Here is a 27230-nt window from a genome sequence, read left to right on the forward strand (position 1 = left end):
TGTTTATGTTTCGGAAATATTCCAGCTATATGACGGCGGTCTGTAAATAATCGAATCTGGATCAGTCAATCCAGTGGCTGACATCATGAGCATCGATCTACGCAATTGGGATACGATGACATGCATCAACCAAGTCAGCGAGTCTGACCACCCGATCACGTAAGTCGCCACTAACGACCAGCATTAGTTGCTGAAGAACAATTCTAGATCTAATCCGGATCTTCACGGCTATACTCATCCTATACCGTGTTAGGATGACACATCACTAGTTTAAATACATACTTCATCTACTTTTAATTCGCTCATTCGTTGGAGTGTGTGTTCTTGTCTAACGACATACTCAGCAAGAACCTAGCTACAAAACGACGGCCAGTATATAAAATCAATTCTGGATCAGACAATCCAGTGATTGATCTCATGAGCAACGATCCATGCAGTCAGGGTACGATGACACGCAATCAACCAAGTCACCAAGCCTGACCACCCGATCCCGTTAGTCGCCTCCTACGACCAGCATTGGTTGCTAGGGACCGATTCTAAACCCGAATGGCCACTGAGATAACGTACACGCTTATTATGGTGAAAGGGGGCGGTCGGGTAGCCCAGTGGTTAAAGCGTTCGCTCGTCACGCCGAAGACACGGGTTCGATTCCCGACATGGGTACAATGTGTGAAGCCAATTTCTGGTGTCCCCCGCCGAGATGTTGCTGGAATATTGCTAAAAGCGACGTAAAACCATACTCACTCACTCGCTCACTGTTATTGTGATAGGTTAAAGCGTTCGCTCGTCAAGCCGAATGTCCGCATTCGATTACAAACATGGGTACAATGTGTGAAGCCCATTTCTGGTGTCAACCTCGCCCTAATATGGCTAGAACCTTGTTAAAAGCATCATGACCAAAACCAAATGACGATGTTTATCGCTAGCAAAATGGATATATCTTGAAATGCGCACATTACAATTTTCGTTATTACTGTAAGTAATAAACTCTTCAAAAAGAGAAACGCAAAGCCATTTTTGTGTGAGGTAGGAAATATACATTTATACGAGGGACCGTACAAGGTATTGAGCCAAAATGTTGTGGAGAGAACAATTGGTGATTGTAGTCATCTCAGTTATACGTACATAGGAAAAGTCCAAGTGAAGGTCATCTACCATCAATAACGCGTATGTCCCCGTTGGAATCGATAGCGGCCTGACATCTCCTGCCCATGGAAGACACGAATCGCATCCTTGGGAATGGTAGCCCACTCGCCCTGCAACGAAAAGGCCAACTGCTGCAACGTCTGGGGCTGTGGTTGACGTCGGCGTAGCCGTCTATCCAATTCATCCCACAGGTGCTCTATCGGGTTCATATCCGGGGATCTGGAGGGCCAGGGGAGAACATCAACGTTGTTGTTGTGTGGACAGGCTCTTGTGATCCGCGCTGTCTGCGGTCAAGCGTTGTCCCGCTGCCTCGAATACATCGTTGCCGTTGGCTGCAATTGGGAGTACGTGTGGTAGGAGAATTTCGTTGATATATCGTTGAGCCGTTACATTGTCCTTGATATGGACCAAACCTGTCCTGCTATGATTAGAGATAGCCGCCCACATCATAACGCTACCCCCACCAAACCTGTTCACTTCCTGTACGCAGTTTCCGGCTTAACGTTCTCCCCGACGTCTGCAGATCCGTGCTCTTGAACCAGACATCTCTCCATCGCAGTTGAGGTCATGCCCTGTATTGACGACACAAATGCAGTCGTTGTTGACGATGTTGTCGACTCAATATGACGCGTCGAACAGGACATTTTTCTCGTAGACCTGCTGCTATTAAACGGTTTCGTACGGTCTCTTCGGAGATTCTGCGCAGTACGGGTATTCATGTAGGTGGCACAGTCGGATGAAGCGATCTTGAGCGGGGGTGGTTACGATCTTGGCCAATCACGTGTTGACCCATGCTGTTGAAACCGATCCCATAGCCTGGGATGGTGCTGGGCGCTACATTGAAAACCCAGCTACAGCTGATCGGGATTCCCCTGCATGCAAGCGGCCTATGACGTTGTTTCTTTACACTTCTGTTAATCTTGGCATGTTGTTGAACTGTCACTGTTCGATTGACGCAGTGTTTTCACTTTATAAGTATTATCATGCATTTACAATGCCTGTCAGGTAAGCGAATGGCGTATTACGATGGGAAAAACTGTGTTTGTGCAAATACAACACCATTAATGTATCTTGTTTCAGGCAAGGGAGTTAACTGACTTTCAAAGTCCAATTTCCACCCTTGCCGAACTAGGCTTGAATTATGGAGTTTCACTTTGGCTGGACTAACGAGTCTATGCATAGTCCAATCAAAATCGCGTATTAAACAAAAATCGACACCCGGTTCGTAAACTGCAGTGCAGATTTCGGTCGACTGCAGGATTTGCAAAGCATGTATACCGCAAGCTCGGCGTCAACAGATATTTTCCAAATCTTTCCATGTTTTTAATAAAGGTGCTCACGTGATTTGATAAACTTCGCGAAGTAAGATTACGGTGTAAGAATGGAAGAAATATACCACAGGTTGTAATCAATAAAGCTGTATGATTTCATATTTACTCACCAACTTCTATAACGCAGTCAAACAACTATTTTGACTTGTAATACAATCTACTGATTGTTTTGTCACAGGAAAAGTGTAAAACGAACGAAATTGTCACTCAGGCAATTTATAAAACGCCTAAATATTTCAGTTACTTCACAAAATTGACTAAAACATCTGTCCATCTATTTTATTATGATAATGACTTTCAAACATTTTGATGTTTAATTTCTGAAAATTAATTGACGGAAAATGATTGGATTAAAAGGAAACGAAAGTTATTTATGTTTTTTTGCTTCTAATCCTGGCATGAGTCTAATGGGATGTTTTTAAGCCCTTTTGAACTTTTTAATAAGTTTTAGTCAATCTGTTAAGAAGATGGGCCGATTTTTCTGTCAATTTGTATAATTTGTTTATAAGCAACATTTTGGACATTGACTATCACATATACACGCCTACAAACGAAACGGCTTGTTAAAACAACGACCTAGTGTTGGCTGTCTCGCATCAAAGAACTTCCGAACGATAACGTGGTAACAAGAATGATTCTGTTATATAAATGCTAAAGCAAATGAATGTAAACAACCGACAAAAGTTGTTCGTATAATATAGGCAGTTACATTGTTCGAGGAATGTATTCGAACAATATCCCATACATGTGCAGCTGTACAAAGGAACTTGGTCTTTGTAATAATCTCATATTCTATAATATATATAGCGTTTCGGGATATTATAACTCGTGTTCGTTTCTCAACTGATCACGTAAGTTTGGTTAATGTGTTCCACATAGGTGTCAAGTTTCATTGGTCAGCTGAGAAAGCACACGTGCCAACTATGTTCACGATGTCCACGGTTCTATAAATAAATACATTGATTTTGATAACAATGAGCAATCAACGTATTGTCGGCTAACCCTTGGAACAAATTGTTGGGTTTTTTTTATCGGCACTTCACGCCTAGATATGGGTATATTCCGTCTGCTTTAGTAATTAGGAAGTAAACCTACACGTACAAACACTTATACTTTGGCTGGTTGGTTGGTTTCTTGTTTAACGCCGCACTCAGCAATATTCCAGCGATATGACGGCGGTCTGTAAATACTCGAGTCTGGACCAGACAATCCAATCCAGTGATTGATATCATGAGCATCGATCCACGCAATTGGGATCGATGACATGCATCAACCATGTCAGCGAGCCAGAACACCCGATCCCGTTAGTCGCCTTTTACGACAAGCATGGGTTGCTGAAGACCTATTCTATCCCGGAATCGTCACGCGGCACTTATCACCGTGAGTGATTAATCAATCAACATATTATCGGTTACCCCTTTGATTGTCAAACTAAACAAATTCCTCTCTTGTTGCGCTGTCACATGCATATTATTACAAGGTTAAAATGCATCTAAAAAACATTAGAAAATTGTAACAAAATTGTAACAAATAAAACCTTGGATAGCTTCAATGATGTAGTTGCATTATACGTAAAGTTCGTGACATTAACTTGGGTTAAGAAGGGAATTTATAGAGAAAGGACATTTCACATTTGTCATCGGATTGTTTCCACGTTGTCGTCGATTAGTTACTTAATCAGCAGAGAGCAAGGGCCGGTACATGAATTGTGATGGAGACAGTTCGGAGTAAGGACCGACAGACCAAGCACTCCTTTCCTTTAAAGATCCTTGGCTACCAGGCAACTTGTAGAGCCATGGCTTACATTGACCATGACGTCGCGGAACGACAATTCGGTTAGGTAACTGTTGTAGGGGCCAGTTAACCTCACAACGCAGTTGCGACAATATCACATAACATGTAAAACATTCGCCACAAGAGACCTGGATTTATAAGCCGATCTTAGATTGAATAACTACCCAAGAACTAGAAATGCCAAAGAGGAACCACTAATTATACCTGTAATAAATTCATTAAGTGGGCATCAAGTGAATGACGACAATTACACAGGTGTAGGGTTCATTCTCTGTTGACTATGAGCTATACAGCTCATCGGTGCATTTACATATTATTATGATACAGGCCAAGCAAAGGCAATATAGGACAATGTACAGAGTTATAACATGAAACATGGATGACAACAAAGGAGTAGTAATTGTTGAATAATGTGCAATTTAGTATCTTGAAAAATAAGGGTCGTTGTTGTTTTGAATATATGAACTGAACTTCATTGTTGTCAAAATAATACGTACATGTGTTTGCTGTATACGCATGTATTTCATGCCCTCTCAAATGAGGGGGCACGGGTGGCCCAGGCGTCTAAGGCGCCGCGATTCGCTGTGCAGAATTGCGTCCCTTGGGCATGCCAGAAACCTATGATTGCGGGTTCGAATCCTGGTGCGCCCCGATTATGTTTCTAGGTTTGTCAGCACCATACCCGTGCTCGTGGGTTTCACCGAAGTGGTAAACGTCTGAGACCTGCATCACTTCGGGCTTTCCCCCACATTAAGCTGACACGCCGCAATATAACTGGAATACTGTTAAAAGCGGCGTAAAACCCAACTCACTCACTCACTCACTCTCAAATGAAGATTTGCAGAGGATGTAGAATTGCAGGGTATGTAGAAAAGTGGTTCGTCCGTCACGTTTCGTTTCCGCAGCATAACTCATAAACCATTGTTACTTTTTCATGCAACTTTGTATACACATCAGGACCTTGTTCTATTCGGGAATATTTCTTTGCGTTCCCATGGCAACAAGTAAGACTTCATACGAGGCTAGGGATTGTTTCCAGAGCATAGTTCATCAAATAATTCTCAAATAATTGTTTGTATCAGGGAAGTGCTGAACTCTAGGGTTTTGCTATTGAGGTGTTTTTGTTGTTTTTAGCTTTTTAGGTTCAAATGATGCTTTCATTTTGCGGTTTACTCATCTGTCATACTGTCAGTTGTACTCACAACCCTTTTTGATATAATGATGTATAATTATGACATATATATTGTTTGACTTATGCACATATTCAAATTTGGAGGGTATTGATAACTTCTTGTTCAGTTTACACCCGATAGTCGATAGTATACCAAAAAACATATGCAATGGCAAAACCGGGTTTCATTTACGGCCTCAAATAAATCAACCTTTTTAAATAAATCAACCTTTTTTAGTGTTATATGTCTATTGACATTACACTATTACATGACATGAATAAATATCAAGCTATGAATCACAACAAGGGCGGATCCAGCATGTTTAGGAGGGGTCCAAAATATCAAAAAAACTCTCTCATATAATTTTACTGCCTACAACATACTACATTTGGTATTCAAGGATGGGGGGGGGGGGGGGGGGGGGGGGGCAGAGAGAGAGATCCGGAACGGCACAGACTTCACTTGAACGATGTAAATCCCGACACCGCGTGTAACAAAGAGGACGCTGCAAAGAGCTCAATGTTATCCATACCGCGCATAAGGCTGCAACTTTGCGTTACCAAATTTGTGAAACATGCTGCTCAGAGTTTGTACATGTTGACAAAATGGCAGCCTCCTGGTGTCACATGCGATTTTTCTATCAAAGATATGGCCTAAAAATATACAAGGGACATCGGATTCATGCATCGAGTGCATCGAAAAGCTATACGGTATTTGTCAGCTTACTTCAGCAATTTACTGTGACATTATATTGTTGACACTGCCATAGCAAAGCGTAAATTTGCTATAAATTTACAAATTGAATTATTTTGTAAGATGTCATCAGCTGGCTGTCACGGCTGTTTGCCATCAGCTGGTGACCTCTGAAGATTTCTATCCTTTGTAGCATGTATTCACTAATACCAGAGACCATATGATAGAGGATCTCTGCTAATACTTTGCACAAGTAATGTATCTATTGTGCACACACCATGCACATGTGAATCGTATGATTACACTGCTTACAGAGTAACGAAGTGCACGAAAATATGTTGTTTGTTTGTTGTTTCCCGTCGCACTCAGCAATATTCCAGCTATGCATCAACCAATGCAGTGAGCCTGACAACCCGAAACTGTCAGCCTCTTACGATAAGCATGGGTTGCTGAAGATCAATTCCAACTCGGATCTTTATGCATCGAAAATCTGTGCCGTGAAAGAGAGAAATCAATCTGGTTTGGTTTTGCCGAAAATGCATATGGGACTAATTCATATTTGACTAACTGTACTTGAACATTTGTTGAAGTCTTGCTTCTGCATTGATAATTACTTCATAGAGTATACAACCATATCACTATAATTAGTAGTGTAACCGGGTTTTCTTGGTTTCTTGAATATAGTTCAACAGAAACAAAACTTGAAATAGATTTATTTACAAAAAAACCAACTAAAATGCAAATATATACACCTGCTACAGCAGTAAATTTCACACTGTGGAACTAATTAAATCTGATAAAGTCATTTGTGTATAAAGTCATGGAAAAGTCATAAACTTTCTTGAAGTTTAGTGTACCACAGACTTGTTATATAGGTATGTGAGTGTACGAACCCTGTTCAGATCTAATTGATACTCAAGCTTAGATATTGACACTTGACTGTTCCCATGTGGAGACTAGGATATATATCTCCCTCCCCGAGAGCCACCATGGGATCCTACAGTCGGGACATGACTGTGATGTAGGACCCCATCGTAGCTCTCGGCTAATATCTCCCAGCAATTAATCTATGCTTGCAAGGCACCTACATGGGTCAGGTGGTGATGAGGTTGATTGTGTGTCATCATACCCAGATGGAGTGGGATGATGCTCATGGTATCAACCACTGGTTCGTCTGGCCCAGATTATTATTTACAGACTGTCGTCTTATAGCAGGAATATTGCTGATTGTGGCATTACACAGCAAACAAAGAAACATACATGTTATGATCTGACTGGTGATGTTTGTTCAACATGTTGTGATATATTTGTGGAACCTGTATGGTAATGAAAGTCTTGTTTGTACATTGTCAGATATTGAGACTGTTTCATGCTTTTTGTAAAGTATGAAAAAAACAGATTTTAACGAATTGCAAAGAAATGTGTTTTTCAGACTTCACAAGATGAGACATACATGGTATATGACAAAAAGCATGAAATAAGTCTTTTTATGACTTTTGATGTAAATAAGACTTTTATCCTTTTCACATAACTGCATATGTCCACTCGTTTATATAACAAACAGGCCTATTCAACGACTACTGGTAGCAGAAACCCAGAGCATACATCTTCCAGAGTGTCTTCTCACCCAGGAGAGAAGAAAGGTAAGAAGCCTGATGTCATCCATCCTTTGAGAGATATATTCAGGGATGGATCTTTTAATATTTGGTAGGCATTCCTTCAAGAAAATAGAAACAAGATAAGTTTTTTGTATTGCTCAACGCATACCGTATTTGACGCAGTCAGCGCCCTGGGCGCTCTCAAAATTAGAAAATGGGGGCTGTTATTAGAATATAATTTGTGGAGAAAAAAAAACAGAGTTGAAAGATCGTTAATTTCGTGGTTTATGCCGACAGCCTGAATGATACAAAAGAAAAGTATGGGCGTATCATACACGACAGATATATTTTCCAGAATTTGATTGCCCATAATAAAGGGTGCATATAACACATGAGTGCGTATTATACACGAATAAATATGTCTTGTGTACATTGATCAATCGGAAGGGGTGCTAATTGGGATTGTTTACTAGCCAATTTATCAGCAAATATCGCCATGGGCGCTTATTAGAGCGGGGCGCTTATTCAGCGAATACGGTATTTATTTTAACAGTACATCCAGCATGTCCAGCAGACAATTGTGCATTTAAAAATAAAATATGGTTAATATATAATGTAAAGCAACCAATGATGATACTATATCTATCTCAGTGATGACAATTTTTAGTACCAGAAAAGATATCACTTGATAAGACCATACTTATCTTATTTATGGTTTATAACTTTCATGCTAACCAATTAGCTTGAGTAGGTCGAAATATTGGTACATATGTGCAGCTCTATGGTTTTGTTGGTAGAATATCTTGTTTCAGTGGTAAAAATAAATTCTAATACTCAATGTTCAACAAAATCACAAATTCTTGTGTCCGAGCTGATGAGTTGCCTAAGTAATATTTTGTTTTTCATTTGGAACAGGGCTTCATAAAGATGTTTTATTGTGCCCTTTTACAATTTAAGTGTGCCAACAAGAACGATACTTTTGATCCTTTTACGATATCTGTGAATGTTATTTCACCTTGACCTTCATAATCAGAAAAGTTTGTCCCATATAAAGTGAGTGAGTGAGTAGGGTTTAACACTGCTTTTAACAATATTCCAGTTATATTCGATGTGTCAGCTTAATGTGGGAGGAAAACCCGAAGTGATGCAGGTCTTAGATGTTTACCACTTTGATGAAACCCACAATCTTCGATTTCTGGAGTGCCCAAGGGATGCAACTCTGCACAGCAAATTGTGATGCCCTAGACGACTGGTGCACCTGAGAAATATTTTGTGAATTTTGCTGTCAGGATGTTCATATGATCTTTATCCATGTGTTTGTCCTGTTTACTTGAGCATTTTACATTTACGGATGACTTTATTTAATAAACAGTTGTTGTTATAACACTTTTAAGTGTGCCCTTCATGCACGTGGAACTTAATCTATCCATGCCATTACAATTTATGTAAACGGCTCTAATACCTGGAATTTTATCAGGGGTAGATTGAAGAACAAATTTGTATATAGCCTGCAGGGCTTGCTCCTTTCAAAAGTTACTGCCCCTTCTCCAAACTAACTGGCCCTTCTCCAAACTAACTGGCCCTTCTCCAAACCTATTTGTTGCAGGCTACAACTGTGTTACCCAGGGGGCTCCCAAAATGTTAGAACTCCTCATCCCTAAAACCTGTTTTCCTGAACTCTGAGATCAAATGTTGGCTTCCAGTTGCCTCATTTCGTGGCGACTTCTGAGCAAACAAAGATGTTCTTGTATACAACATTACAAACTGGTCACCGGTTGTGGCATTGACACGACCTCATCCCCTATATATATTTTCTCACCCAAATCACATGATTCATGAGCAGTGTCCAGGTCACCGACATCTACTTTACATTTCAGCAAGCCTTTCAAAATTGTAACTGGCCACGGGCCAACAGGCCAGCAGTTAAATCGTCCTCTGATATTAATCTTGAAACATGTTTTTTCACAGATGTTTCTGGCCCCCTCCCTCCCACCTACACCCCGGAGTATGTGGAGTCAGGGTGGTACGAGTGGTGGGTACAGCAAGAATTCTTCACCCCACAGGCACAGGTAAGTCTACCAGACCTGTTTCAAAAAGTGATCTTTGTGCTATGACAAACGTAAGCCTATGGATCGCCTTGAGGAACGCATCTTCCCGAGGCAAGAGAGTTAACTGACTTTAAAAGTCCAGTTTCCACCCTTGCCGAACTAGGCTGGAATTCCTGGGCTCGATCGTAGCGCCCCCAGTGGCTATTACAAGTTATGTCCCTTCTATGCCTTTCCTATGGACCAATCAGATTCCACCTCTCGTATCACTTGCTCTTGCTTCAAACAAAATGGCGGCTTACAGTCAAAATGATCTGATTGATAATCAAGGTCTATATTGTGATAAAATGGATCGTACATCGCAAAGTTCATCAAATCACGTGAGAACCTTGATTAAAAACATGAAAAGATTGGGAAAGTATCTGTTGACAATGAGTTGGCAGTGCACATGCTTTGCAAACCCTGCAATCGACCGAAATCTGCATTTCAGTTAACGAACTGGATTTTAATTTCAATGAGCAATTTTGATTGGACTGTGCATTGACTCGTTAATCCAGACTCCATAATACCAGCCTAGTTTGGCAAGGGTGGAATCTGGACTTTTATTGTCAGTTAACTCTCTTGCCTCGGGAAGATGTGTGGAATGGGACGCTGCGTTACAGTAAATAGTTTGGCAGTTTTTGTTAATCACTTGGTGTACAGAAGTATTGAGAAGCCATAAAGGTCTATTTGGCGTATAATCCTCTGTCACCAACCATTGTTTTGTAGTGTACTCCTTCAAGCTATAATTGCTAACAGGAATGATAAAAGCATGTTAATATTATAAAGTAATTATTTTTTATGTTTGTATGTTTTGTTAATTTCTTAAATGTTTTAGAGGCCCTTAAAGGAACAGTAATTGGTGGGGATGAGATTGGTCTTAGGACTGTATCATATTTTGCTGACTGACACACACGCACGCACACTTATGTAACATGTAACACCCCCTCTCTTTTATAAATGACCAGTCTGTAAATAATGTTCAAATTTATAACCTGTGTTTGACAAAATAGAACTGAGTCATTAAAAGTGGGATGACTGCATGGGAGTCTTTCTGGTTTTGAGTCTGCCCCAAAGTGAAACACAGGTTATAATAATCTGGTGCCTCCTTATACAAGTGATTGTGTTCAGACAGACTATCCCACTGTTCACCCAGCAGTGAATGGGTACCCAGTAGGGTCAGATGGAAATGTTTATGCATCAAAAAGGCAGCTATGTTGTCATTATTTCCAGGGAGCAGAGAATACATTTGGAAATGGAATACACACTATCCCGATGATGAGGGTATTGTTAAATATAGCAACATAAGTACGCTACTATTCTTCTTCTTCTTCTTCTTCTTATGATTATTATTATTATTATGATGATGATAATTATGATTATTATTATGATCATTATTATCATCATCATCATCATCATTATTATTACATGCACGCACACACACATGCACGCACACACGCACACATACATACATACATACATACATACATACATACATACATACATACATACATACATACATACATACATACAAACAGATTAAAATACAAAATGCAGCAAACAGGGTTGGTTTCCTGGCAGTCAGGCTGGTTAGGCCATCAACAGCTTAGCACCCTTGCCCCCCTTACATGCAGCCCAGACAGTGAATGGGACTTCTCCGGGGAAGTGCTGCCCAGTCGAACCCATCAAGAACTTTTTATCATTATTATTGGTTACAGGGACTGGTTGGAGGGAAGGAGCCCCCGTTCGTGATGGTCCTCCCACCCCCCAATGTGACTGGAACACTCCACCTGGGACACGCCCTCACTTGCTCTATACAAGATGCTATCATCAGATGGTAATTCTCACCTATCATAAACCTATAGGGGGCTATTGACATTGTACAGGCCTTCATTGCCAAAATAAGGAAAACTACGAACAAGGTTGTGTGTTGTGCAGAGTTATGTTCCTTGAGCACGCCAGGAAGGTATGATCGTGGGTTTATATCTCGATGTGTGAAGCCCATTTCTGGTGTCCTATCTGCATGGAGGACAATCAGACACTCTCCTTTACCAGGGGAGATCTTGCACTGAGGCTCTCTGGTATCTGGGTGAGACCATTGGTAAGCCGCTGTGTGGCAGGCGTTAACCCAGGTTTCGTCCAAATAGACAGGCTTATAGCCTTCTTCTTATTCTTTTTAATAGTGCACAAATAATTGATACACAAACGAATGATATCTGGTCATTCACACATTGCTAGTTTCGACCCTTTCATCTTTTTGTACTGATATCCAAATTTGGAAAGGAGTTTTCAAATGGTCCATTTGGAAATATATAAGTCATGCTCTGTAAGGAGAATTTGTGTTTCTCATGTAAACCGCCGAATCACGTCCCTGACAACTTTCTTATCAAAGGAATATAATTAAATTTTCGTTGTGTTCATGGAAATTCCTGCATTCTGATTAGCTGAATTGGTCACGTGTTATTGCATTCATTTCCCAATGAATGTAAAAAATTAAGCCACGCCCACCGCGGCGCACTACTTTTATTACTTCGGAATGTCGGGGAATCCCAATATTACAGTCGAGGGAATTCCCTTTCTGCTCACGTGTATCGTCATGCACAGGACATTTAGCGACTTTCATGCATATTCATTGTCCAAACTACCCTTTGAAACCGAAGGCCAAGAATGAATGAAACAGCAAACGGGCAGGCTCGCTCGCCTGTTTTTTTCCCGCTCGCCCCGGTTCAACTTTCATGTCTTCGGGTTTCATTAATAACTAGCATTTCTCCAACTGTGATTTACCGTAATCAGGGAAGTAATGTTTGAATCACGCAGTAAATGACCATGTTATTTGAAACTGCCGCCTTCTCTCGGACATATTTCTTCCGGTTCGTTACAGTCTGACTGTTGCAGTTCTTTTCGCCTCTTGCCTTAATTGACAGGTCAAATGAACATTGTTTTAATCCCACTCTCCGTTGATTGGCTACTGACTGTGTAGGCGTGTCAAGTTATGTGCATAAATTAAACGATCACCTGATTCATGTCACGCCACTGTATATATTCCTACACCTGGAATGTTTATCAATGTCGTCATTTTTGTCTGTTTTGATATATGCAACTGTTTTGGGTTAAACTATTGTAGATAAAACATGTTTTACGTTGTCGAATTTAATTATAAGCATTGACTGTATATTTTTTTCGGTTCATTGAGGTATGAATCGAAAAGCCGATGTGCAAACTTTTGTAAGAATCCGCTACGCGGATTCATACAGTTTGCATATCGGCTTTTCGATTCATACCTCAATGAACCGAAAAAAATACACAGTCAATCCTTAACTAACTTTAATTTCCTATCCTGTTTTGAGATGCCCCCTAAGGGATGTGCAGGGGAGCATGTGTTTTTATGAGAGTTCAAAATCATAGGGCGGTCGGGTAGCCTAGTGGTTCAAGCGTTCGCTCGTCACGCCGAAGACCCGGGTTCGATTCCCGACATGGGTACAATGTGTGAAGCCCATTTCTGGTGTCCCCCGCCGTGATATTGCTGGAATATTGCTAAAAGCGGCGTAAAACCATACTCACGCACTCAAAATCTTAACTACGGTTTGTTTGGGAAGCTGTAACACATGAATTCTTCTTTTCATGTACTTTGAAATGTCAAAGAAGGGCGAATGTCTTTCACTTTCAGCCTTAAAGTATTCAAATATTTTAACAACAAAACCTTCCGCATCAGCGGAAAGATGCTTGCACTGAGACATTATGAAATCTAATGCTAACACCGTATTTGTGCGTGCGTGCGTGATTCCTGTGCAACCTTTCGAGTTGAGTTGATTGGTTCAACTGTGTCATATGGCCCTGTGACGCAGGGGTAGCATTATGCAGATGGCTGTTTCAATGAATGCTCGTTCCACCCCCGATGAACAGGTCTGGTTGTTGATGAAATATAGTGATAGCTAAATAGACAGATTTTTTATTCATGCACCGATTGTCTTTAAATGTAATATCTAGTTATGTATGACTGTTTAATAATCTTATACCAACTTTGACTGGAGTAGGTCCAATAGTTTTTCAGATATTGTAGTAAACGTCGGTACCTTAAATTAACTTCCAGACTATAGCTACACCAAAGATGTATATGGCAGTTGAAAATGTGCTGGGCCCATCTACTGGGCTTGCCACTGCAAGCTGGTTATGTAACTCTATTGTTTCTTCCTTTGTTCTTTTGCTGGGACAGAGGTAGGTTGTCCCTGACTGTCTCATTAAATGACCAGACCGGCCTGGGTGGAAGAAGCAAGGTGTACCTGTAATTGAATATTGTGGAGTATTGGATTGAGGGACCCTCCAGACTCAGATTCAGAGATATATGTCAGTGTCAGTATTTGAACTGTATCACAGTTGTGTGAGTTTGGAACTGGTAGGAAGGTATTATGTCACTAAACAGCTGTCTTCTTGATCTCCCGCTGGAGGTCATCACAAACCTGGAGCGACTGTCGTGTTACAGTGTAGTTGCATTCAATGTGGAGGAGTCTACCAATTTGTCGCTTGTGACGATTCAGTTTGACAAGTTTCAATTTGTGAAACATAAGCAGGCTGAAACCCAGGTGCCTACCTCCATCAGCAACAGCAACAGCAACAACAGCAAAATTGATGTGCAGTGGGCAGGTACAGATATACAGACATCTTGTTGCCATGACGACGGATGCGGTAATAATGACTTGGAGATATGTAGTGTGACTGAGCCATCCGATTTCTCATGTTCTGAGTCCTGGGATGGGTGTCATTCTGAATATTCCGAGGTTGAGACAGTGTCTGTGGAAAACAGGAACTATATGTCTCCCAACAGACGTTCTTTGACAACGTACTGTGATACTGAAACCCATCATCATGGCTCCTCAATGTCAGGACATAATCAGGACCACTCTGAACATGCTGAAGTGACTGAAACCTATCACTATCGCTCCAGAACCCACCACCCTGGCTCCTCAAAATCTGCAGCACGTCATCATGGCTCCTCGATGACATTTGGAGCCAATGAGCATGACTCCTTGATGCCTGGAGCCAGTCAGCACGGCTCTGAAATGACTGCAGCCCATCCGTATGGCTGTATGTCTGGAACCAATCGCCATGGCTCCTTGATGAGTGGATCCCAGCAGATTGGCTCCTCTTTGCCTGGAGCCTTTGTTCATGGAGCCAATGAGCATAGACACTGTGTGTCATCCATAACAACGTATCGACAGTACTACCAGCTGGCTATGAAGAATGTCAATTATCACTGGAACAAATTCCCTTCCAGAGAAACGGGGGTGTTCCTCATCCGACAGATGAAACCAGATACAATGCCCAAACTATGTTACCAGGCGTCGGCTCAGTCACAGAAAGACACCTGTGGGCCAGTCACTGTCTGGTGGGTGTACAACAACCGCTCATGGCTCCCGGAGAAGTTACGGAGACAGTTGGTGTACAGGATTCTACTGAAAACCATCCCCCTGGATCAAGGGCGTAATATGGATGTAGCTGTGCCTGTGAGAAAGAGGGAGTTGATTGACATGTTGGTTTTCTGAATGGAACGCTTCATTGGGTTTCCGGGGGCGGAATGAGTCCGAGGTGTCCCGTGCTTGTAGGAAGAGACGACTAACCATGCTAACGAGGATCTGGTGGTTGATTGGCTGATCAGGTGTATTGTAATTGTGCATTGAAAGTGTGGATTGTTGTTCCTGCTATCAAGAACTGGTTTTCATGATGTATACCAATTTTTTATGTTACTTAGGTATTGCTGGCTGCAATGTAAAACATTCATTGATTCACACTCTGAAGTGAAATCCATATTGACTGTTATTTTGTTCCTTGTTTAACACTTTGAGTTAAGTAAAAATGAACAGGAATGCTTTGAAGTTTGAGTCAAGTTGAAAATAGCTGGAACGCTTTTACTAATGTTGAAGATAGTAGAAACACTTTGAGTTAAGTTAAGTTAAATAACAGGAATATACTTTCAGTTAAGTTTCAAATAGCAGGAATGCTTTGAGAGAAGTTATAAATAGCATTAATGCTTTGAGAGAAAAAGCAGGAAATCTTAAGGTAATTTAAGTTTTAACAAAAATTAGAATATATAATAAGTTTATAGTTTGATATTTAGTTTGATATGGTAATAATGATAAAACTGTTTCATTTATCACATTAATTCTTTCTTCCATACTGAAAAACATAATTTCAAGGACATTTGTTTTCATGCCTATAGTGCTTTAAAACAACTTCTTTATTTTATTTATTAAATGTTTAGTTGTCAATTACACCATTACATGTCATTGACAAGATTTTGTGTTGTGATTGTAGAACAAACAAACAACACCAAAGATTGTTTTTGACTGTATAAGCAAGGACAGAATGTATCTCTGATGTATGCTTTTGAATAAATTTGTATGATCATGGAGAGTGTGTTTTGTTCTTAGAAGGGGGATTGGGGGACAGGGGCGGCATGAGTGGCTCAGTCATCTAAGGCTCCGCAATTCACTGTGCAGAGTTGCATCCCTTGGGCTTGCCAGAAACCTATGATTGTGGTTTCGAATCCTGGTTCGCCCCGATTATTTTTCTAGGCTTGTCAGCACCATGCCCGTGCTCGTGGGTTTGTTTGAAGTGCTAAACGCCTGAGACCTGCATCACTTCGGGGTTTCCTCCCACATAAAGCTGACATGCCGCGATATAACTGGAATAAATGGAAAAGCGACGTAAAACCCAACTCACTCACTCACTCTTAGAAGGGAGCCCCATTGCAAGCTTTCTCTGTGCCAGAGTTTCATGCCAGAAATATACGGTGAAACGGAAATACCTGTTCAAAGCGACATTAAACCAAACTCACTCACCCACTCTATTCAGACACTTGATGATCCGGGGTAGAATAGGTTTCAGCAACCCTTGTTTATTGTAAGAGGCGACTAACGGAATCGTGTGGTCAGGCTTCTGACTTGGTTGATGCATGTCATCGTATCCTAATTGCATAGATCGATGCCATGGGCGGATACAGAGGGGGGGTGCGCACCCTCCCTTTTTATTTCGAAAAAAATCTCTATTTCTGTATAAATTACCACCAAAGACAATAAATAGATCTTAATTGTGTACCCCCCCTTTTCAAAAAAGCTGTATCCACCCATGGATGCTCATGATGTCAATCACTGTACTGGCTGCTCCAGACTCAATTTAATGTTCTGTAATATTGCTGACTCTGGTTTTAAACAACAATGAAACAAACAATCAAACAAACAAACAAACAAAAACTATTCGGATGACCATGGCTAGGAAGACTCCTGGCAGCATCCTGTCTGTGGACTCCTCTGCAGGGTTTGTCAGATCTCCATGGTAACAGGTGCTGAATAGGGAGTAAAACATGATATTTTAATGAGATTGCTTTCGGCTTATAACTTAAATTTTTTTGTCGATTGGTCTTCTTTCTCTCTCATCCTGTTCAAGACAGTGAGGAATGTGGACCATCAAGCGAAACACTGAGAGTAATTGTTTGATTGGCATTCTAGTAGTTGGTGAGTAAGTATGAAAACATAATTTGGATATCTTTATGTAGAGGGGAATGTCCGAGTAACTCTCCATTCCTGAAAAACAATGGAGCAGAGGCCCCACAGGGGCTGAGGCCCATTATTTATAGAAATGGAGAGTTACGAGGATATTCCCCTACTTAAAACTCATCCCTACTTTTAAACTTTGACAAAATATTCTGTGTATATTCTGTGGAAAATATTTGGCAAATATACCAGAACTCTTTGTTGTCTATTTATACTGCGTGAGTCGCCCTTGGGTGATGCACGAGGAATGCGTTCGCTGCCACTGTTGCACGTGCGCCAAGCTCCGTTGCAAGCTGACATTTATAATGCATGGTACACGGCTCTTTATAATTTCGTTGAGTCCTAAACTAGTATATATCACTCGCTTGCACATTGTCAATACATGCTGAAGGGAATAATGGGAAATATAGAGCCCCGAACAAGGACATATATATTACCTGATTTGTTTACACTTGTAAACATTGGATGCTTATACAATGTTAGACCTGACCTCGAAAGGCTCATATTATCAACCACTGGTTTGCCCTGGCTAAGACTTAAATATTTTTCAAAGCCTTAACAGGGTTTTTGAGATACGTAGTTGGAGACCCGGGTAGAAGAGGTCTTCAGCAACCCATTCTTGCTGTAAAAAGGGACTATGCTTGTCGTAAGAGGCGACTAACAGGATCTGGTGTTCAGGCTTGCTAACTTAGTTAATACATGTCATCGTATCTCAAATGTGTGGATCGATGCTCATGATGTCAATCACTGGATTGTCTGGTCCAGACTCGATTATTTACAGACTGACATGTAGCTGGAATAGTTGCGTCCCTTGGGCACCCCAGAAACCTATGATTGTGGGTTCGAATCCCGGTTCTCCCCGATTATGTTTCCAGGTTTGTCAGCACCATACCCGTGCTCATGGGTTTCACCGAAGTGGTGAACGTCTGAGACCTGCATCACTTGGGGCTTTCCTCCCACATTAAGCTGACAGGCCGTGATATAACTGGAATAATGTTAAAAGCGGCGTTAAACCCAACTCATTCACTCACTCACTCACTCCAGGCATATTGAAAATCTATAAAGAATAAATTAATTGGCCTTAAAATAGATCTTGAACTAAGTTTGTACCGTCTTCATGTGTTCCTACAGATAGCTGTTTTTGTTGATTTATAACCCTTATGCTTTATGCAGACTGTGTTGTTTATGACAGGAATCGGATGCAGGGGAGGGAGACGCTGTGGGTGCCGGGATGCGACCATGCTGGGATTGCAACGCAGGTAGTTGTGGAGAGGAAGCTGCAACAGGAACGTCAGCAATCTCGACATGACCTTGGCCGCGACAGCTTTGTGGAGGAAGTGTGGAAATGGAAGAATGAGTAGGTTCAGGATGTGAAAGAAAAAATACTGTATTTGACATAATAAGCGCCCCGCTCTAATAAGCGATATTTGCTAATATATTGGCTAGTGAACAATCCCAATTAGCACTCCTTCCGATTGAGCAATGTACACAAAACTTATTTATTCGCGTATAATACGCATTTTTGTGTTATATGCATTCTTAATTATGGGCAATTAAATTCTGGAAAAATGTATCTGTCGCATATAAACAGTTCAGACTGTCAGCATAAACCATGAAATTTATCTTTCAACTCTGTTTTTTCCACCAAAATAATATTCTAATAAGAGCCCCCTATTTCTAATTTTGAGAGCGCCCTGGGTGCTTATTACGTCGAATACGTTTAACCGTGAAATGAAATCTATCATCAATATATCAAAGCAATTTTTTCAACCAATAAGTCAAGCATTACTTTACCCTATCCTGACTCACACTATTAATTGCTTTAATGTGTGAGTTCAGGATAAGTGCAAATGATATTTTCACATTTTACAAAATACATTTTTAGCATATCAAACACATATCATATAAATGTACAAAGTTGGTACAAGTGAATTAGACTAGAGGTTGGCACCTCATAGTTCTGTTAAAGCACTTTGAATGTTGAATTGAGATGTTCCTTCTGAACCGGTTGTGTGACACTCACTCCATTTCACACTGTTTGAAGTGTCATATTTTCCCCATTTCAGAAAAGGGGAGATAATCTACGAGCAGATGAAGAGACTTGGTTCCTCCCTGGATTGGAGCAGAGCTTCTTTCACCATGGACAATGTGAGTCACCATTGTGGAATTGAATGTGGAATATTTACAAAGTTGGGACGTCGCTAGCTAACTTGTGTACACAAGTGTGAGTGCTGACTGCCCCCAGGGACTCCGGAGTAGAATAGGTCCCCAGCAACCTAGGCTGGCCGCAAGCAGCGACTAAAACCATCGGGTGGTTGGCGTGACAACTTGGTTGATGTGTGTCATCATACCCAGACAGTGTGGATTGCTGCTCATAATTTCAATCACTGGATTGTCTTGTTTAATTACAATCCACTGTTATATATACATGCTTGCCCTTAAAGGCGACTATGCTTGTCCTAAGAAACGACTAACGGAACGGTAGGTCATGCTCGTTGACTTGGTTGATGTATGTCATCCTATTCCAGTTCCGTGGATCTATGGTCATGATGTCAATCACTGGATTGTCCAGACTCAATTATTTACAGACCGCTATCATATTGCTGGGATGTTGCTGAGTGAGATGTTAAACAACAAGCAAACAAACTCTGTTATATAGCCGGAATATTTCTGAGTGCGGTGTCAAACAACAAACGAACAAAAAGAGAGTTGACGATTGACGGGACTGGCTTTCAATATCAGAAGGCCTCCAGCTTCAGAAGCAGCTGTTAAATCCTTTGTGTTGAGGCGTTGAAAATCAACAATCTTCATCAACAAATACCTGTGTGGATATGTCCCATTAATGTTATTGCAACATTTTGTAAACATTTATTGTGTACAGTTTGGTGTAGATTTGTATAAGACAAGGGCATTTTTCTTACACAGAAATTATCTGATGCTGTGGTTGAAGCTTTCGTTCGATTGCACGAAGAGGGACTTATATACAGGAGAAACCGTCTGGTCAACTGGTCGTGTGCCTTACGCTCAGCCATATCAGATATAGAGGTAAGCATATTGTCTAAACAGCTGTATATGGACATAAGCACTTTCTGTATTCAGCCATATCAGATATAGAGTTAAGCACATTCAGCTATATCAGATATAGAGTTAAGCACATTCAGCTATATCAGATATAAAGGTAAGCACATTCAGTTATATCAGATATAGAGGTTAGCCCATTCTGTATATTTCATGTAGAGGTAAGCACCTGCTGTATACATCAGATATAGAGTTAAGCACATTCTGATGTATCAGATATAAAGGTAAGCACATTCAGCTATATCAGATATAAAGTTAAGCACATTCAGCTATATCAGATATAGAGTTGAGCACATTCAGCTATATCAGATATAGAGGTTGGCCAATTCTGTATATTACATGTAGAGGTAAGCACATGCTGTATACATCAAATATAGAGGTTAGCCTATTCTGTATACTACATGTAGAGGTAAGCACATGCTGTATACATCAGATATAGAGTTAAGCACATTCAGCTATATCAGATATAAAGGTAAGCACATTCAGCTATATCAGATATAGAGTTGAGCACATTCAGCTATATCAGATATAGAGGTTGGCCAATTCTGTATATTACATGTAGAGGTAAGCACATGCTGTATACATCAAATATAGAGTTAAGCACATTCAGCAATATCAGATATAGAGTTGAGCACATTCAGCTATATCAGATATAGAGGTTAGCCTATTCTGTATATTACATGTAGAGGTAAGCACATGCTGTATACATCAGATATAGAGTTAAGCACATTCAGCTATATCAGATATAAAGGTAAGCACATTCAGCTATATCAGATATAAAGGTAAGCACATTCAGCTATATCAGATATAGAGGTTAGCCTATTCTGTATATTACATGTAGAGGTAAGCACCTGCTGTATACATCAGATATAGAGTTAAGCACATTCAGCTATATCAGATATAAAGGTAAGCACATTCAGCTATATCAGATATAAAGGTAAGCACATTCAACTATATCAGATATAGAGGTAAGCACATTCAGCTGTATCAGATATAAAGGTTAGCCTATTCTGTTTATTACATGTAGAGGTAAGCACATGCTGTATACATCAGATATAGAGGTAAGCACATGTAGCTATATCAGATATAAAGGTAAACACATTCAGCTATATCAGATATAAAGGTAAACACATATCAGATATCAGATATAAAGGTAAACACATTCAGCTTTACCAGATATAAAGGTGAACACATTCAGCTATATCAGATATAAATGTAAGCACATTCAGCTATATCAGATATAAAGGTAAACACATTCAGCTTTACCAGATATAAAGGTAAACACATTCAGCTGTATCAGATATAAAGGTAAGCACATTCAGCTATATCAGATATAAAGGTAAGCACATTCAGCTATGTCAGATATAAAGGTAAACACATTCAGTTATATCAGATATAAAGGTAAACACATTCAGCTGTATCAGTTATAAAGGTAAACATTCAGCTATATCAGATATAAACGGTAAACACATTCAGCTGTATCAGATATAAAGGTAAGCACGTTCAGCTACATCAGATATAAACGGTAAACACAGTCAGCTATATCAGATATAAAGGTAAACACATTCAGATATAAAGGTACACATTCAGCTATATCAGATATAAAGGTAAACACATATCAGATATAAAGGTAAACACATTCAGCTTTACCAGATATAAAGGTAAACACATTCAGCTATATGAGATATAAAGGTAAGCACATTCAGCTATATCAGATATAAAGGTAAACACAGTCAGCTATATCAGATATAAAGGTAAACACATTCAGCTATATCAGATATAAAGGTAAGCACATTCAGCTATATGAGATATAAAGGTAAGCACATTCAGCTATATGAGATATAAAGGTAAACACATTCAGATGTATCAGATATAGAGGTAAGAATGCTGTGTATATCAGGTATGGAGAAAAGCACATTCTGTTTAATATATTGGGTTCCAGGTGGACAGTGTTGCTGTTTCAGGAAGAACCCTGATGACGGTGCCAGGATATGACCGCAAGATTCCCTTCGGAGTTCTCACGTCATTTGCTTACCCAGTCAGTGAGAAAGGTACATCTGTAGGACTTGACTTGTTTTAGTTTGTGTACTGCAGCAGGACTCCATCGGTATGTCGGGGGATAAACTTACACAGGTGGTTGATAAACAGTCAGTGAAGATTGCTTCAAGGGCAACTTTTGTAAACAAGGAACACCAGAAATAGTGTGTGCCGTACTGTGTAACACCTTTTATACACAAATAAAGACATGCTTTCATTGTTATACTCTAGGCAAGAAACTATATCTGTGTTATACACTAGGGGAGAAACTATTCCCTTTTATGCTCTGGTGAAGAAACTATTTCCGTGTTATACTCTAGGGAGGAAACTATTTCCGTGTTATACTCTAGGGAGGAAACTATTTCCGTGTTATACTCTAGGGAGGAAACTATTTCCGTGTTATACCCTAGGGAGGAAACTATTTCCGTGTTATACTCTAGGGAGGAAACTATTTCTGTGTTATACTCTAGGGAGGAAACTATTTCTGTGTTATACTCTAGGGAGGAAACTATTTCCGTGTTATACTCTAGGGAGGAACTATATCTGTGTTATACTCTAGGGAGGAAACTATTTCTGTGTTATACTCTAGGGAGGAAACTATTTCCGTGTTATACTCTAGGGAGGAAACTATTTCTGTGTTATACTCTAGGGAGGAAACTATTTCCATGTTATACTCTAGGGAGGAAACTATTTCCGTGTTATACTCTAGGGAGGAAACTATTTCTGTGTTATACTCTAGGGAGGAAACTATTTCCGTGTTATACTCTAGGGAGGAAACTATATCTGTGTTATACTCTAGGGAGGAAACTATTTCCGTGTTATACTCTAGGAAGGAAACTATTTCCATGTTATACACTAGGGAGGAAACTATTTCTGTGTTATACTCTAGGGAGGAAACTATTTCTGTGTTATACCCTAGGGAGGAAAATATTTCCGTGTTATACTCTGGGGAGGAAACTATTTCCGTCTTATACTCTAGGGAGGAAACTATTTCCGTGTTATACTCTAGGGAGAAAACTATTTCTGTGTTATACTCTAGGGAGGAAACTATTTCGGTGTTATACTCTAGGGAGGAAACTATTTCCGTGTTATACTCTAGGGAGGAAACTATTTCTGTGTTATACTCTAGGGAGGAAACTATTTCCGTGTTATACTCTAGGGAGGAAACTATTTCCGTGTTATACTCTAGGGAGGAAACTATTTCTGTGTTATACTCTAGAGAGGAAACTATTTCTGTGTTATACTCTAGGGAGGAAACTATTTCCGTGATATACCCTAGGGAGGAAACTATTTCCGTGTTATACTCTGGGGAGGAAACTATTTCTGTGTTATACTCTAGGGAGAAAACTATTTCTGTGTTATACTCTAGGGAGGAAACTATTTCCGTGTTATACTCTAGGGAGGAAACTATTTCCGTGTTATACTCTAGGGAGGAAACTATTGCTCTGTTATACTCTAGGGAAGAAACTATTTCTGTGTTATACAGCAGTTTCTTTCCTAGAGTATAACAGGGAAATAGTTAATCACATGAAAAGTTTCTGCAGTGATCAACGCTGACTGCCCTGATACTGGATGATGTTGCAGATGGTGAGGTTGTTGTATCGACAACACGCCTGGAGACCATGCTAGGAGATGTTGCTGTGGCCGTCCACCCCAATGACAGCCGGTACCGTCACCTACATGGCTGTCATGTGAGACACCCCGTCACAAATCAACTCCTGCCCATCCTGCTGGATGACTTTGTAGATATGGAGTTTGGAACGGGTACGTAGAGTAAGCTGAAGGGTTGGTAGATGACAGTTTGTTCTCATGCCTGCTTCACACAGCTTAAACCTGCAATGCTAAGGGATTATTTCTTCTATGGGAACGTGGGATATTTTGGAAGAAACAGTGTTTGTTACGCCACAACTCTGATCACTCAACATAGATAATTAGACTTTGTATCTGTCGTCTGATTGTTCTAATTTTTTACTTATCCTGCATTACTCCTTAATGCATTCACTGCTTACTTACGACAACTAGAAGGACAGCGCTGCGAAGGTCCTGGGTGAAGAAATAAAGTTGTTGTTCTCAAGTCCCAATCAGTGGCCTTCCGTCGCTGTCCTGTGACCTTGATGACACCTAAGGTCATCTTCACATCACTGCTTGTCGCAGCACAGCTAGGACGTGTCCAAGCGGAGCTCTCCTTTTGGATTAATTTTAGACCTTCAGTTTGTCTACAATCTTAAAAATTGATCTGCGATGGGTGATGTATTCTTTTCATATTACTTTCACCATGTTGTGTAGTTTTATGTGAATTAATTAGGCGTGAAAAGACACTTGTTTTTTTTTCCCGCCAAAATATTGTTGTTCGCCGCCATTTTGAATTGTGTTACAATCGTTTGCCTGCCAAGGTAGTCATATTGTTTACAATTCTCAGCTACGTATGTATAACATATTCTTATGTTCTTAAATATTACTAGCTTTGGCGTAACAGTGAGTTGCGTATACTAAAATTATTGTATACTTTTTCAACTCGTTAAAAATATGGTTGCCGATAGATTAATATCAAATCTACGGCTTTCTTCCAGTCCCGCTTCATCAACAATTCTTTTATTGCGTACCTATGTTTATGCGATTAAATAGTTTTTTGTTGGTATTTTTGGTTTTACATTGAGTTGCGTATATGAACTATTGTATACTCTTGCAACTCGTAGTTTTTGCCGATAGATTATTGTTCAATTCTATGGCATTCTTCCAGTACCGCCTCATCAACAATGGCGTAATTGTGTTTAATTTAAACATATTTTATTGACATATATGGTCAACGGGATTGGGCAAAAGTTATCCAACTTAGGTGGCCCTTTCCCTACTCTATATGTACAGACATTGAATATACATACATATATATATGTAATTGTGTAACTTATGATTGAGCGTGGTATTAATTGTCGTGGGAAAAATCTTACAAAGATTATCATCCACGTTGTTTGGTTTGCGCGCAGATGTGCTCTCCAAACCCTAAATGAAAATATAAATACCCTTGGTTTACATTGGGTTGCGCATACAAAAATATTGTATATCCTTGCAACTCATAAATTTGCCGATAGATTAGTGTTCAAATTCTTCGGCACTCTTCCAGTATTATCTCATCAACAAGGGTTTCATTGCGTAACATACCTTTGAGCATTTTACTAATTGTCGTGGAAAAAACCTTACAAGATTATCATCCACGATTGGTTGGTTTGCGCGCGGATGTGCTCTCCAATCTCTAAATGTAAATAGCCTTGGTTTACATTGAATTGCGTATATAAAAATATTGTATACCCTTGCAATTCGTATTTTTGCCGATAGATTACTGTTCAATTCTACGGCATTCTTCCAGTACCATTTCTTCAATGGTTTAATTGCGTAACATAATTATGTTTGCTCGGTGTACATATTGTCGTGGAATAATCGCCCAAAGCTCTTTATCCACGGTCATAGGCATGCACGTAGATGTGCTCGCCAAAATTCAAAATGTAATTTTTATGTAAATCTCTAATCCAACGAGTTTACTATATAAAAGCAGATTACTCACAATCATATTTTGCAGTTATTCCGTCGTGAGACGAGAGGAATGTCACTATCGCAGAATAGCGAATGACATATGGTTCTGTCATTACCACCCAACCGTTATTATCGGCAGGTATTATGACGACTGTGATTGCAGAAGTACACCATCCACCGAAATCAACAATACCGGAGGATTTTGTGAGTATCGTAACTGCTCCTATTTTTTCAGCCGCCGGACACTTCCAGATACATGTATGATAATCTGTGACGTCGGCGACAGCACCAGCGTATCGAGATGCTATGATGGGGGTAGATTAGACACAAGCCTTGATCCAGTCAATACTTTTGAGCTTTGTGTCTGATTTATCTGCGCCGAGCGCAGCACTTGACTACAACCAAAGCACTTCTATTACGCAAGCGGCGCACGATCAGCTTAGCGCTGTTCCAACATATCCAGCATAGACCTGCGCCGAGCGCAGCGTCTGACTGATACCCAAGCGCTCCTATCACGCCAGTGACGCAGGATCAGCTTAGCGCTGTTCCAACATATCCAGCATAGACCTGCGCCGAGCGCAGCGTCTGACTGATACCCAAGCGCTCCTATCACGCCAGTGACGCACGATCAGCTTAGCGCTGTTCCAACATTCCAGACCTGCGCTGAGCGCAGCGTCTGCGTATCAATCAAGGTCTCTACAATGACGTTAGCCCAAGGCTTACAGTGTACTCGGTTACGTAACCGGCACATGATCAGCTTAGCACATGTACCCGATTGGGAAGCAGACCATCTCGTGTCAGTAACGCCCTCCCCTGATAACAGGGTAAATAAGAGGGACACCACGAGGTCATTGGAGGAAGCCTTCTCCAAAACTCACATTTGCTCCGTGATTTAAGCGACCAATATCGTCAATGTTTGCAGTGGATCAGAATCTATTAGAGGATAACCCTATCTGATTAGATCACTTCCAAACTATGGTGTTTTTCCTACAGCGTCAGTTTGACCACAGGAAAATTCATCTTGAGACCGTTCTGACGGTGATTACCGTTACACACAAGACTTTATAGCGTTTCCAACTGAGATGCTGGTTTCAAGGGCAGTCTATTACGTCAACCTTGATCATCTACTCCCCTGTTCAACGAACAGATCGCAGACACGCACGTCAAGTTCCCAAAAAGCTTGGAAAGTCCAAGTCAGGGAATTATAAGCCTAGACGCGCAT

The 27230-nt window shown here is 40.4% G+C and overlaps 1 protein-coding gene across 1 annotated transcript in view; it reads left to right on the forward strand.

The window, feature by feature from the left end:
- The first annotated feature begins 6018 nt into the window (after window positions 1-6018).
- LOC124151083 (valine--tRNA ligase-like) overlaps window positions 6019-27230 on the forward strand; it is a 48445-nt gene continuing 27233 nt past the window's right edge. The window contains exons 1-9 of the mRNA XM_048389028.1: window positions 6019-6153; window positions 7701-7779; window positions 9703-9803; window positions 11537-11655; window positions 18558-18722; window positions 19432-19513; window positions 20291-20410; window positions 22386-22494; window positions 24065-24244. Of these exons, the coding sequence (XP_048244985.1) occupies window positions 6049-6153; window positions 7701-7779; window positions 9703-9803; window positions 11537-11655; window positions 18558-18722; window positions 19432-19513; window positions 20291-20410; window positions 22386-22494; window positions 24065-24244 (1060 nt within the window). The 5' untranslated portion in view covers window positions 6019-6048. The remainder of the gene's footprint in view (window positions 6154-7700; window positions 7780-9702; window positions 9804-11536; window positions 11656-18557; window positions 18723-19431; window positions 19514-20290; window positions 20411-22385; window positions 22495-24064; window positions 24245-27230) is intronic.

The sequence above is a fragment of the Haliotis rufescens genome, unplaced genomic scaffold (assembly GCF_023055435.1).
Source record: "Haliotis rufescens isolate VD_foot unplaced genomic scaffold, xgHalRufe1.0.p SCAF_8, whole genome shotgun sequence".
Classification (NCBI taxonomy): domain Eukaryota; kingdom Metazoa; phylum Mollusca; class Gastropoda; order Lepetellida; family Haliotidae; genus Haliotis; species Haliotis rufescens.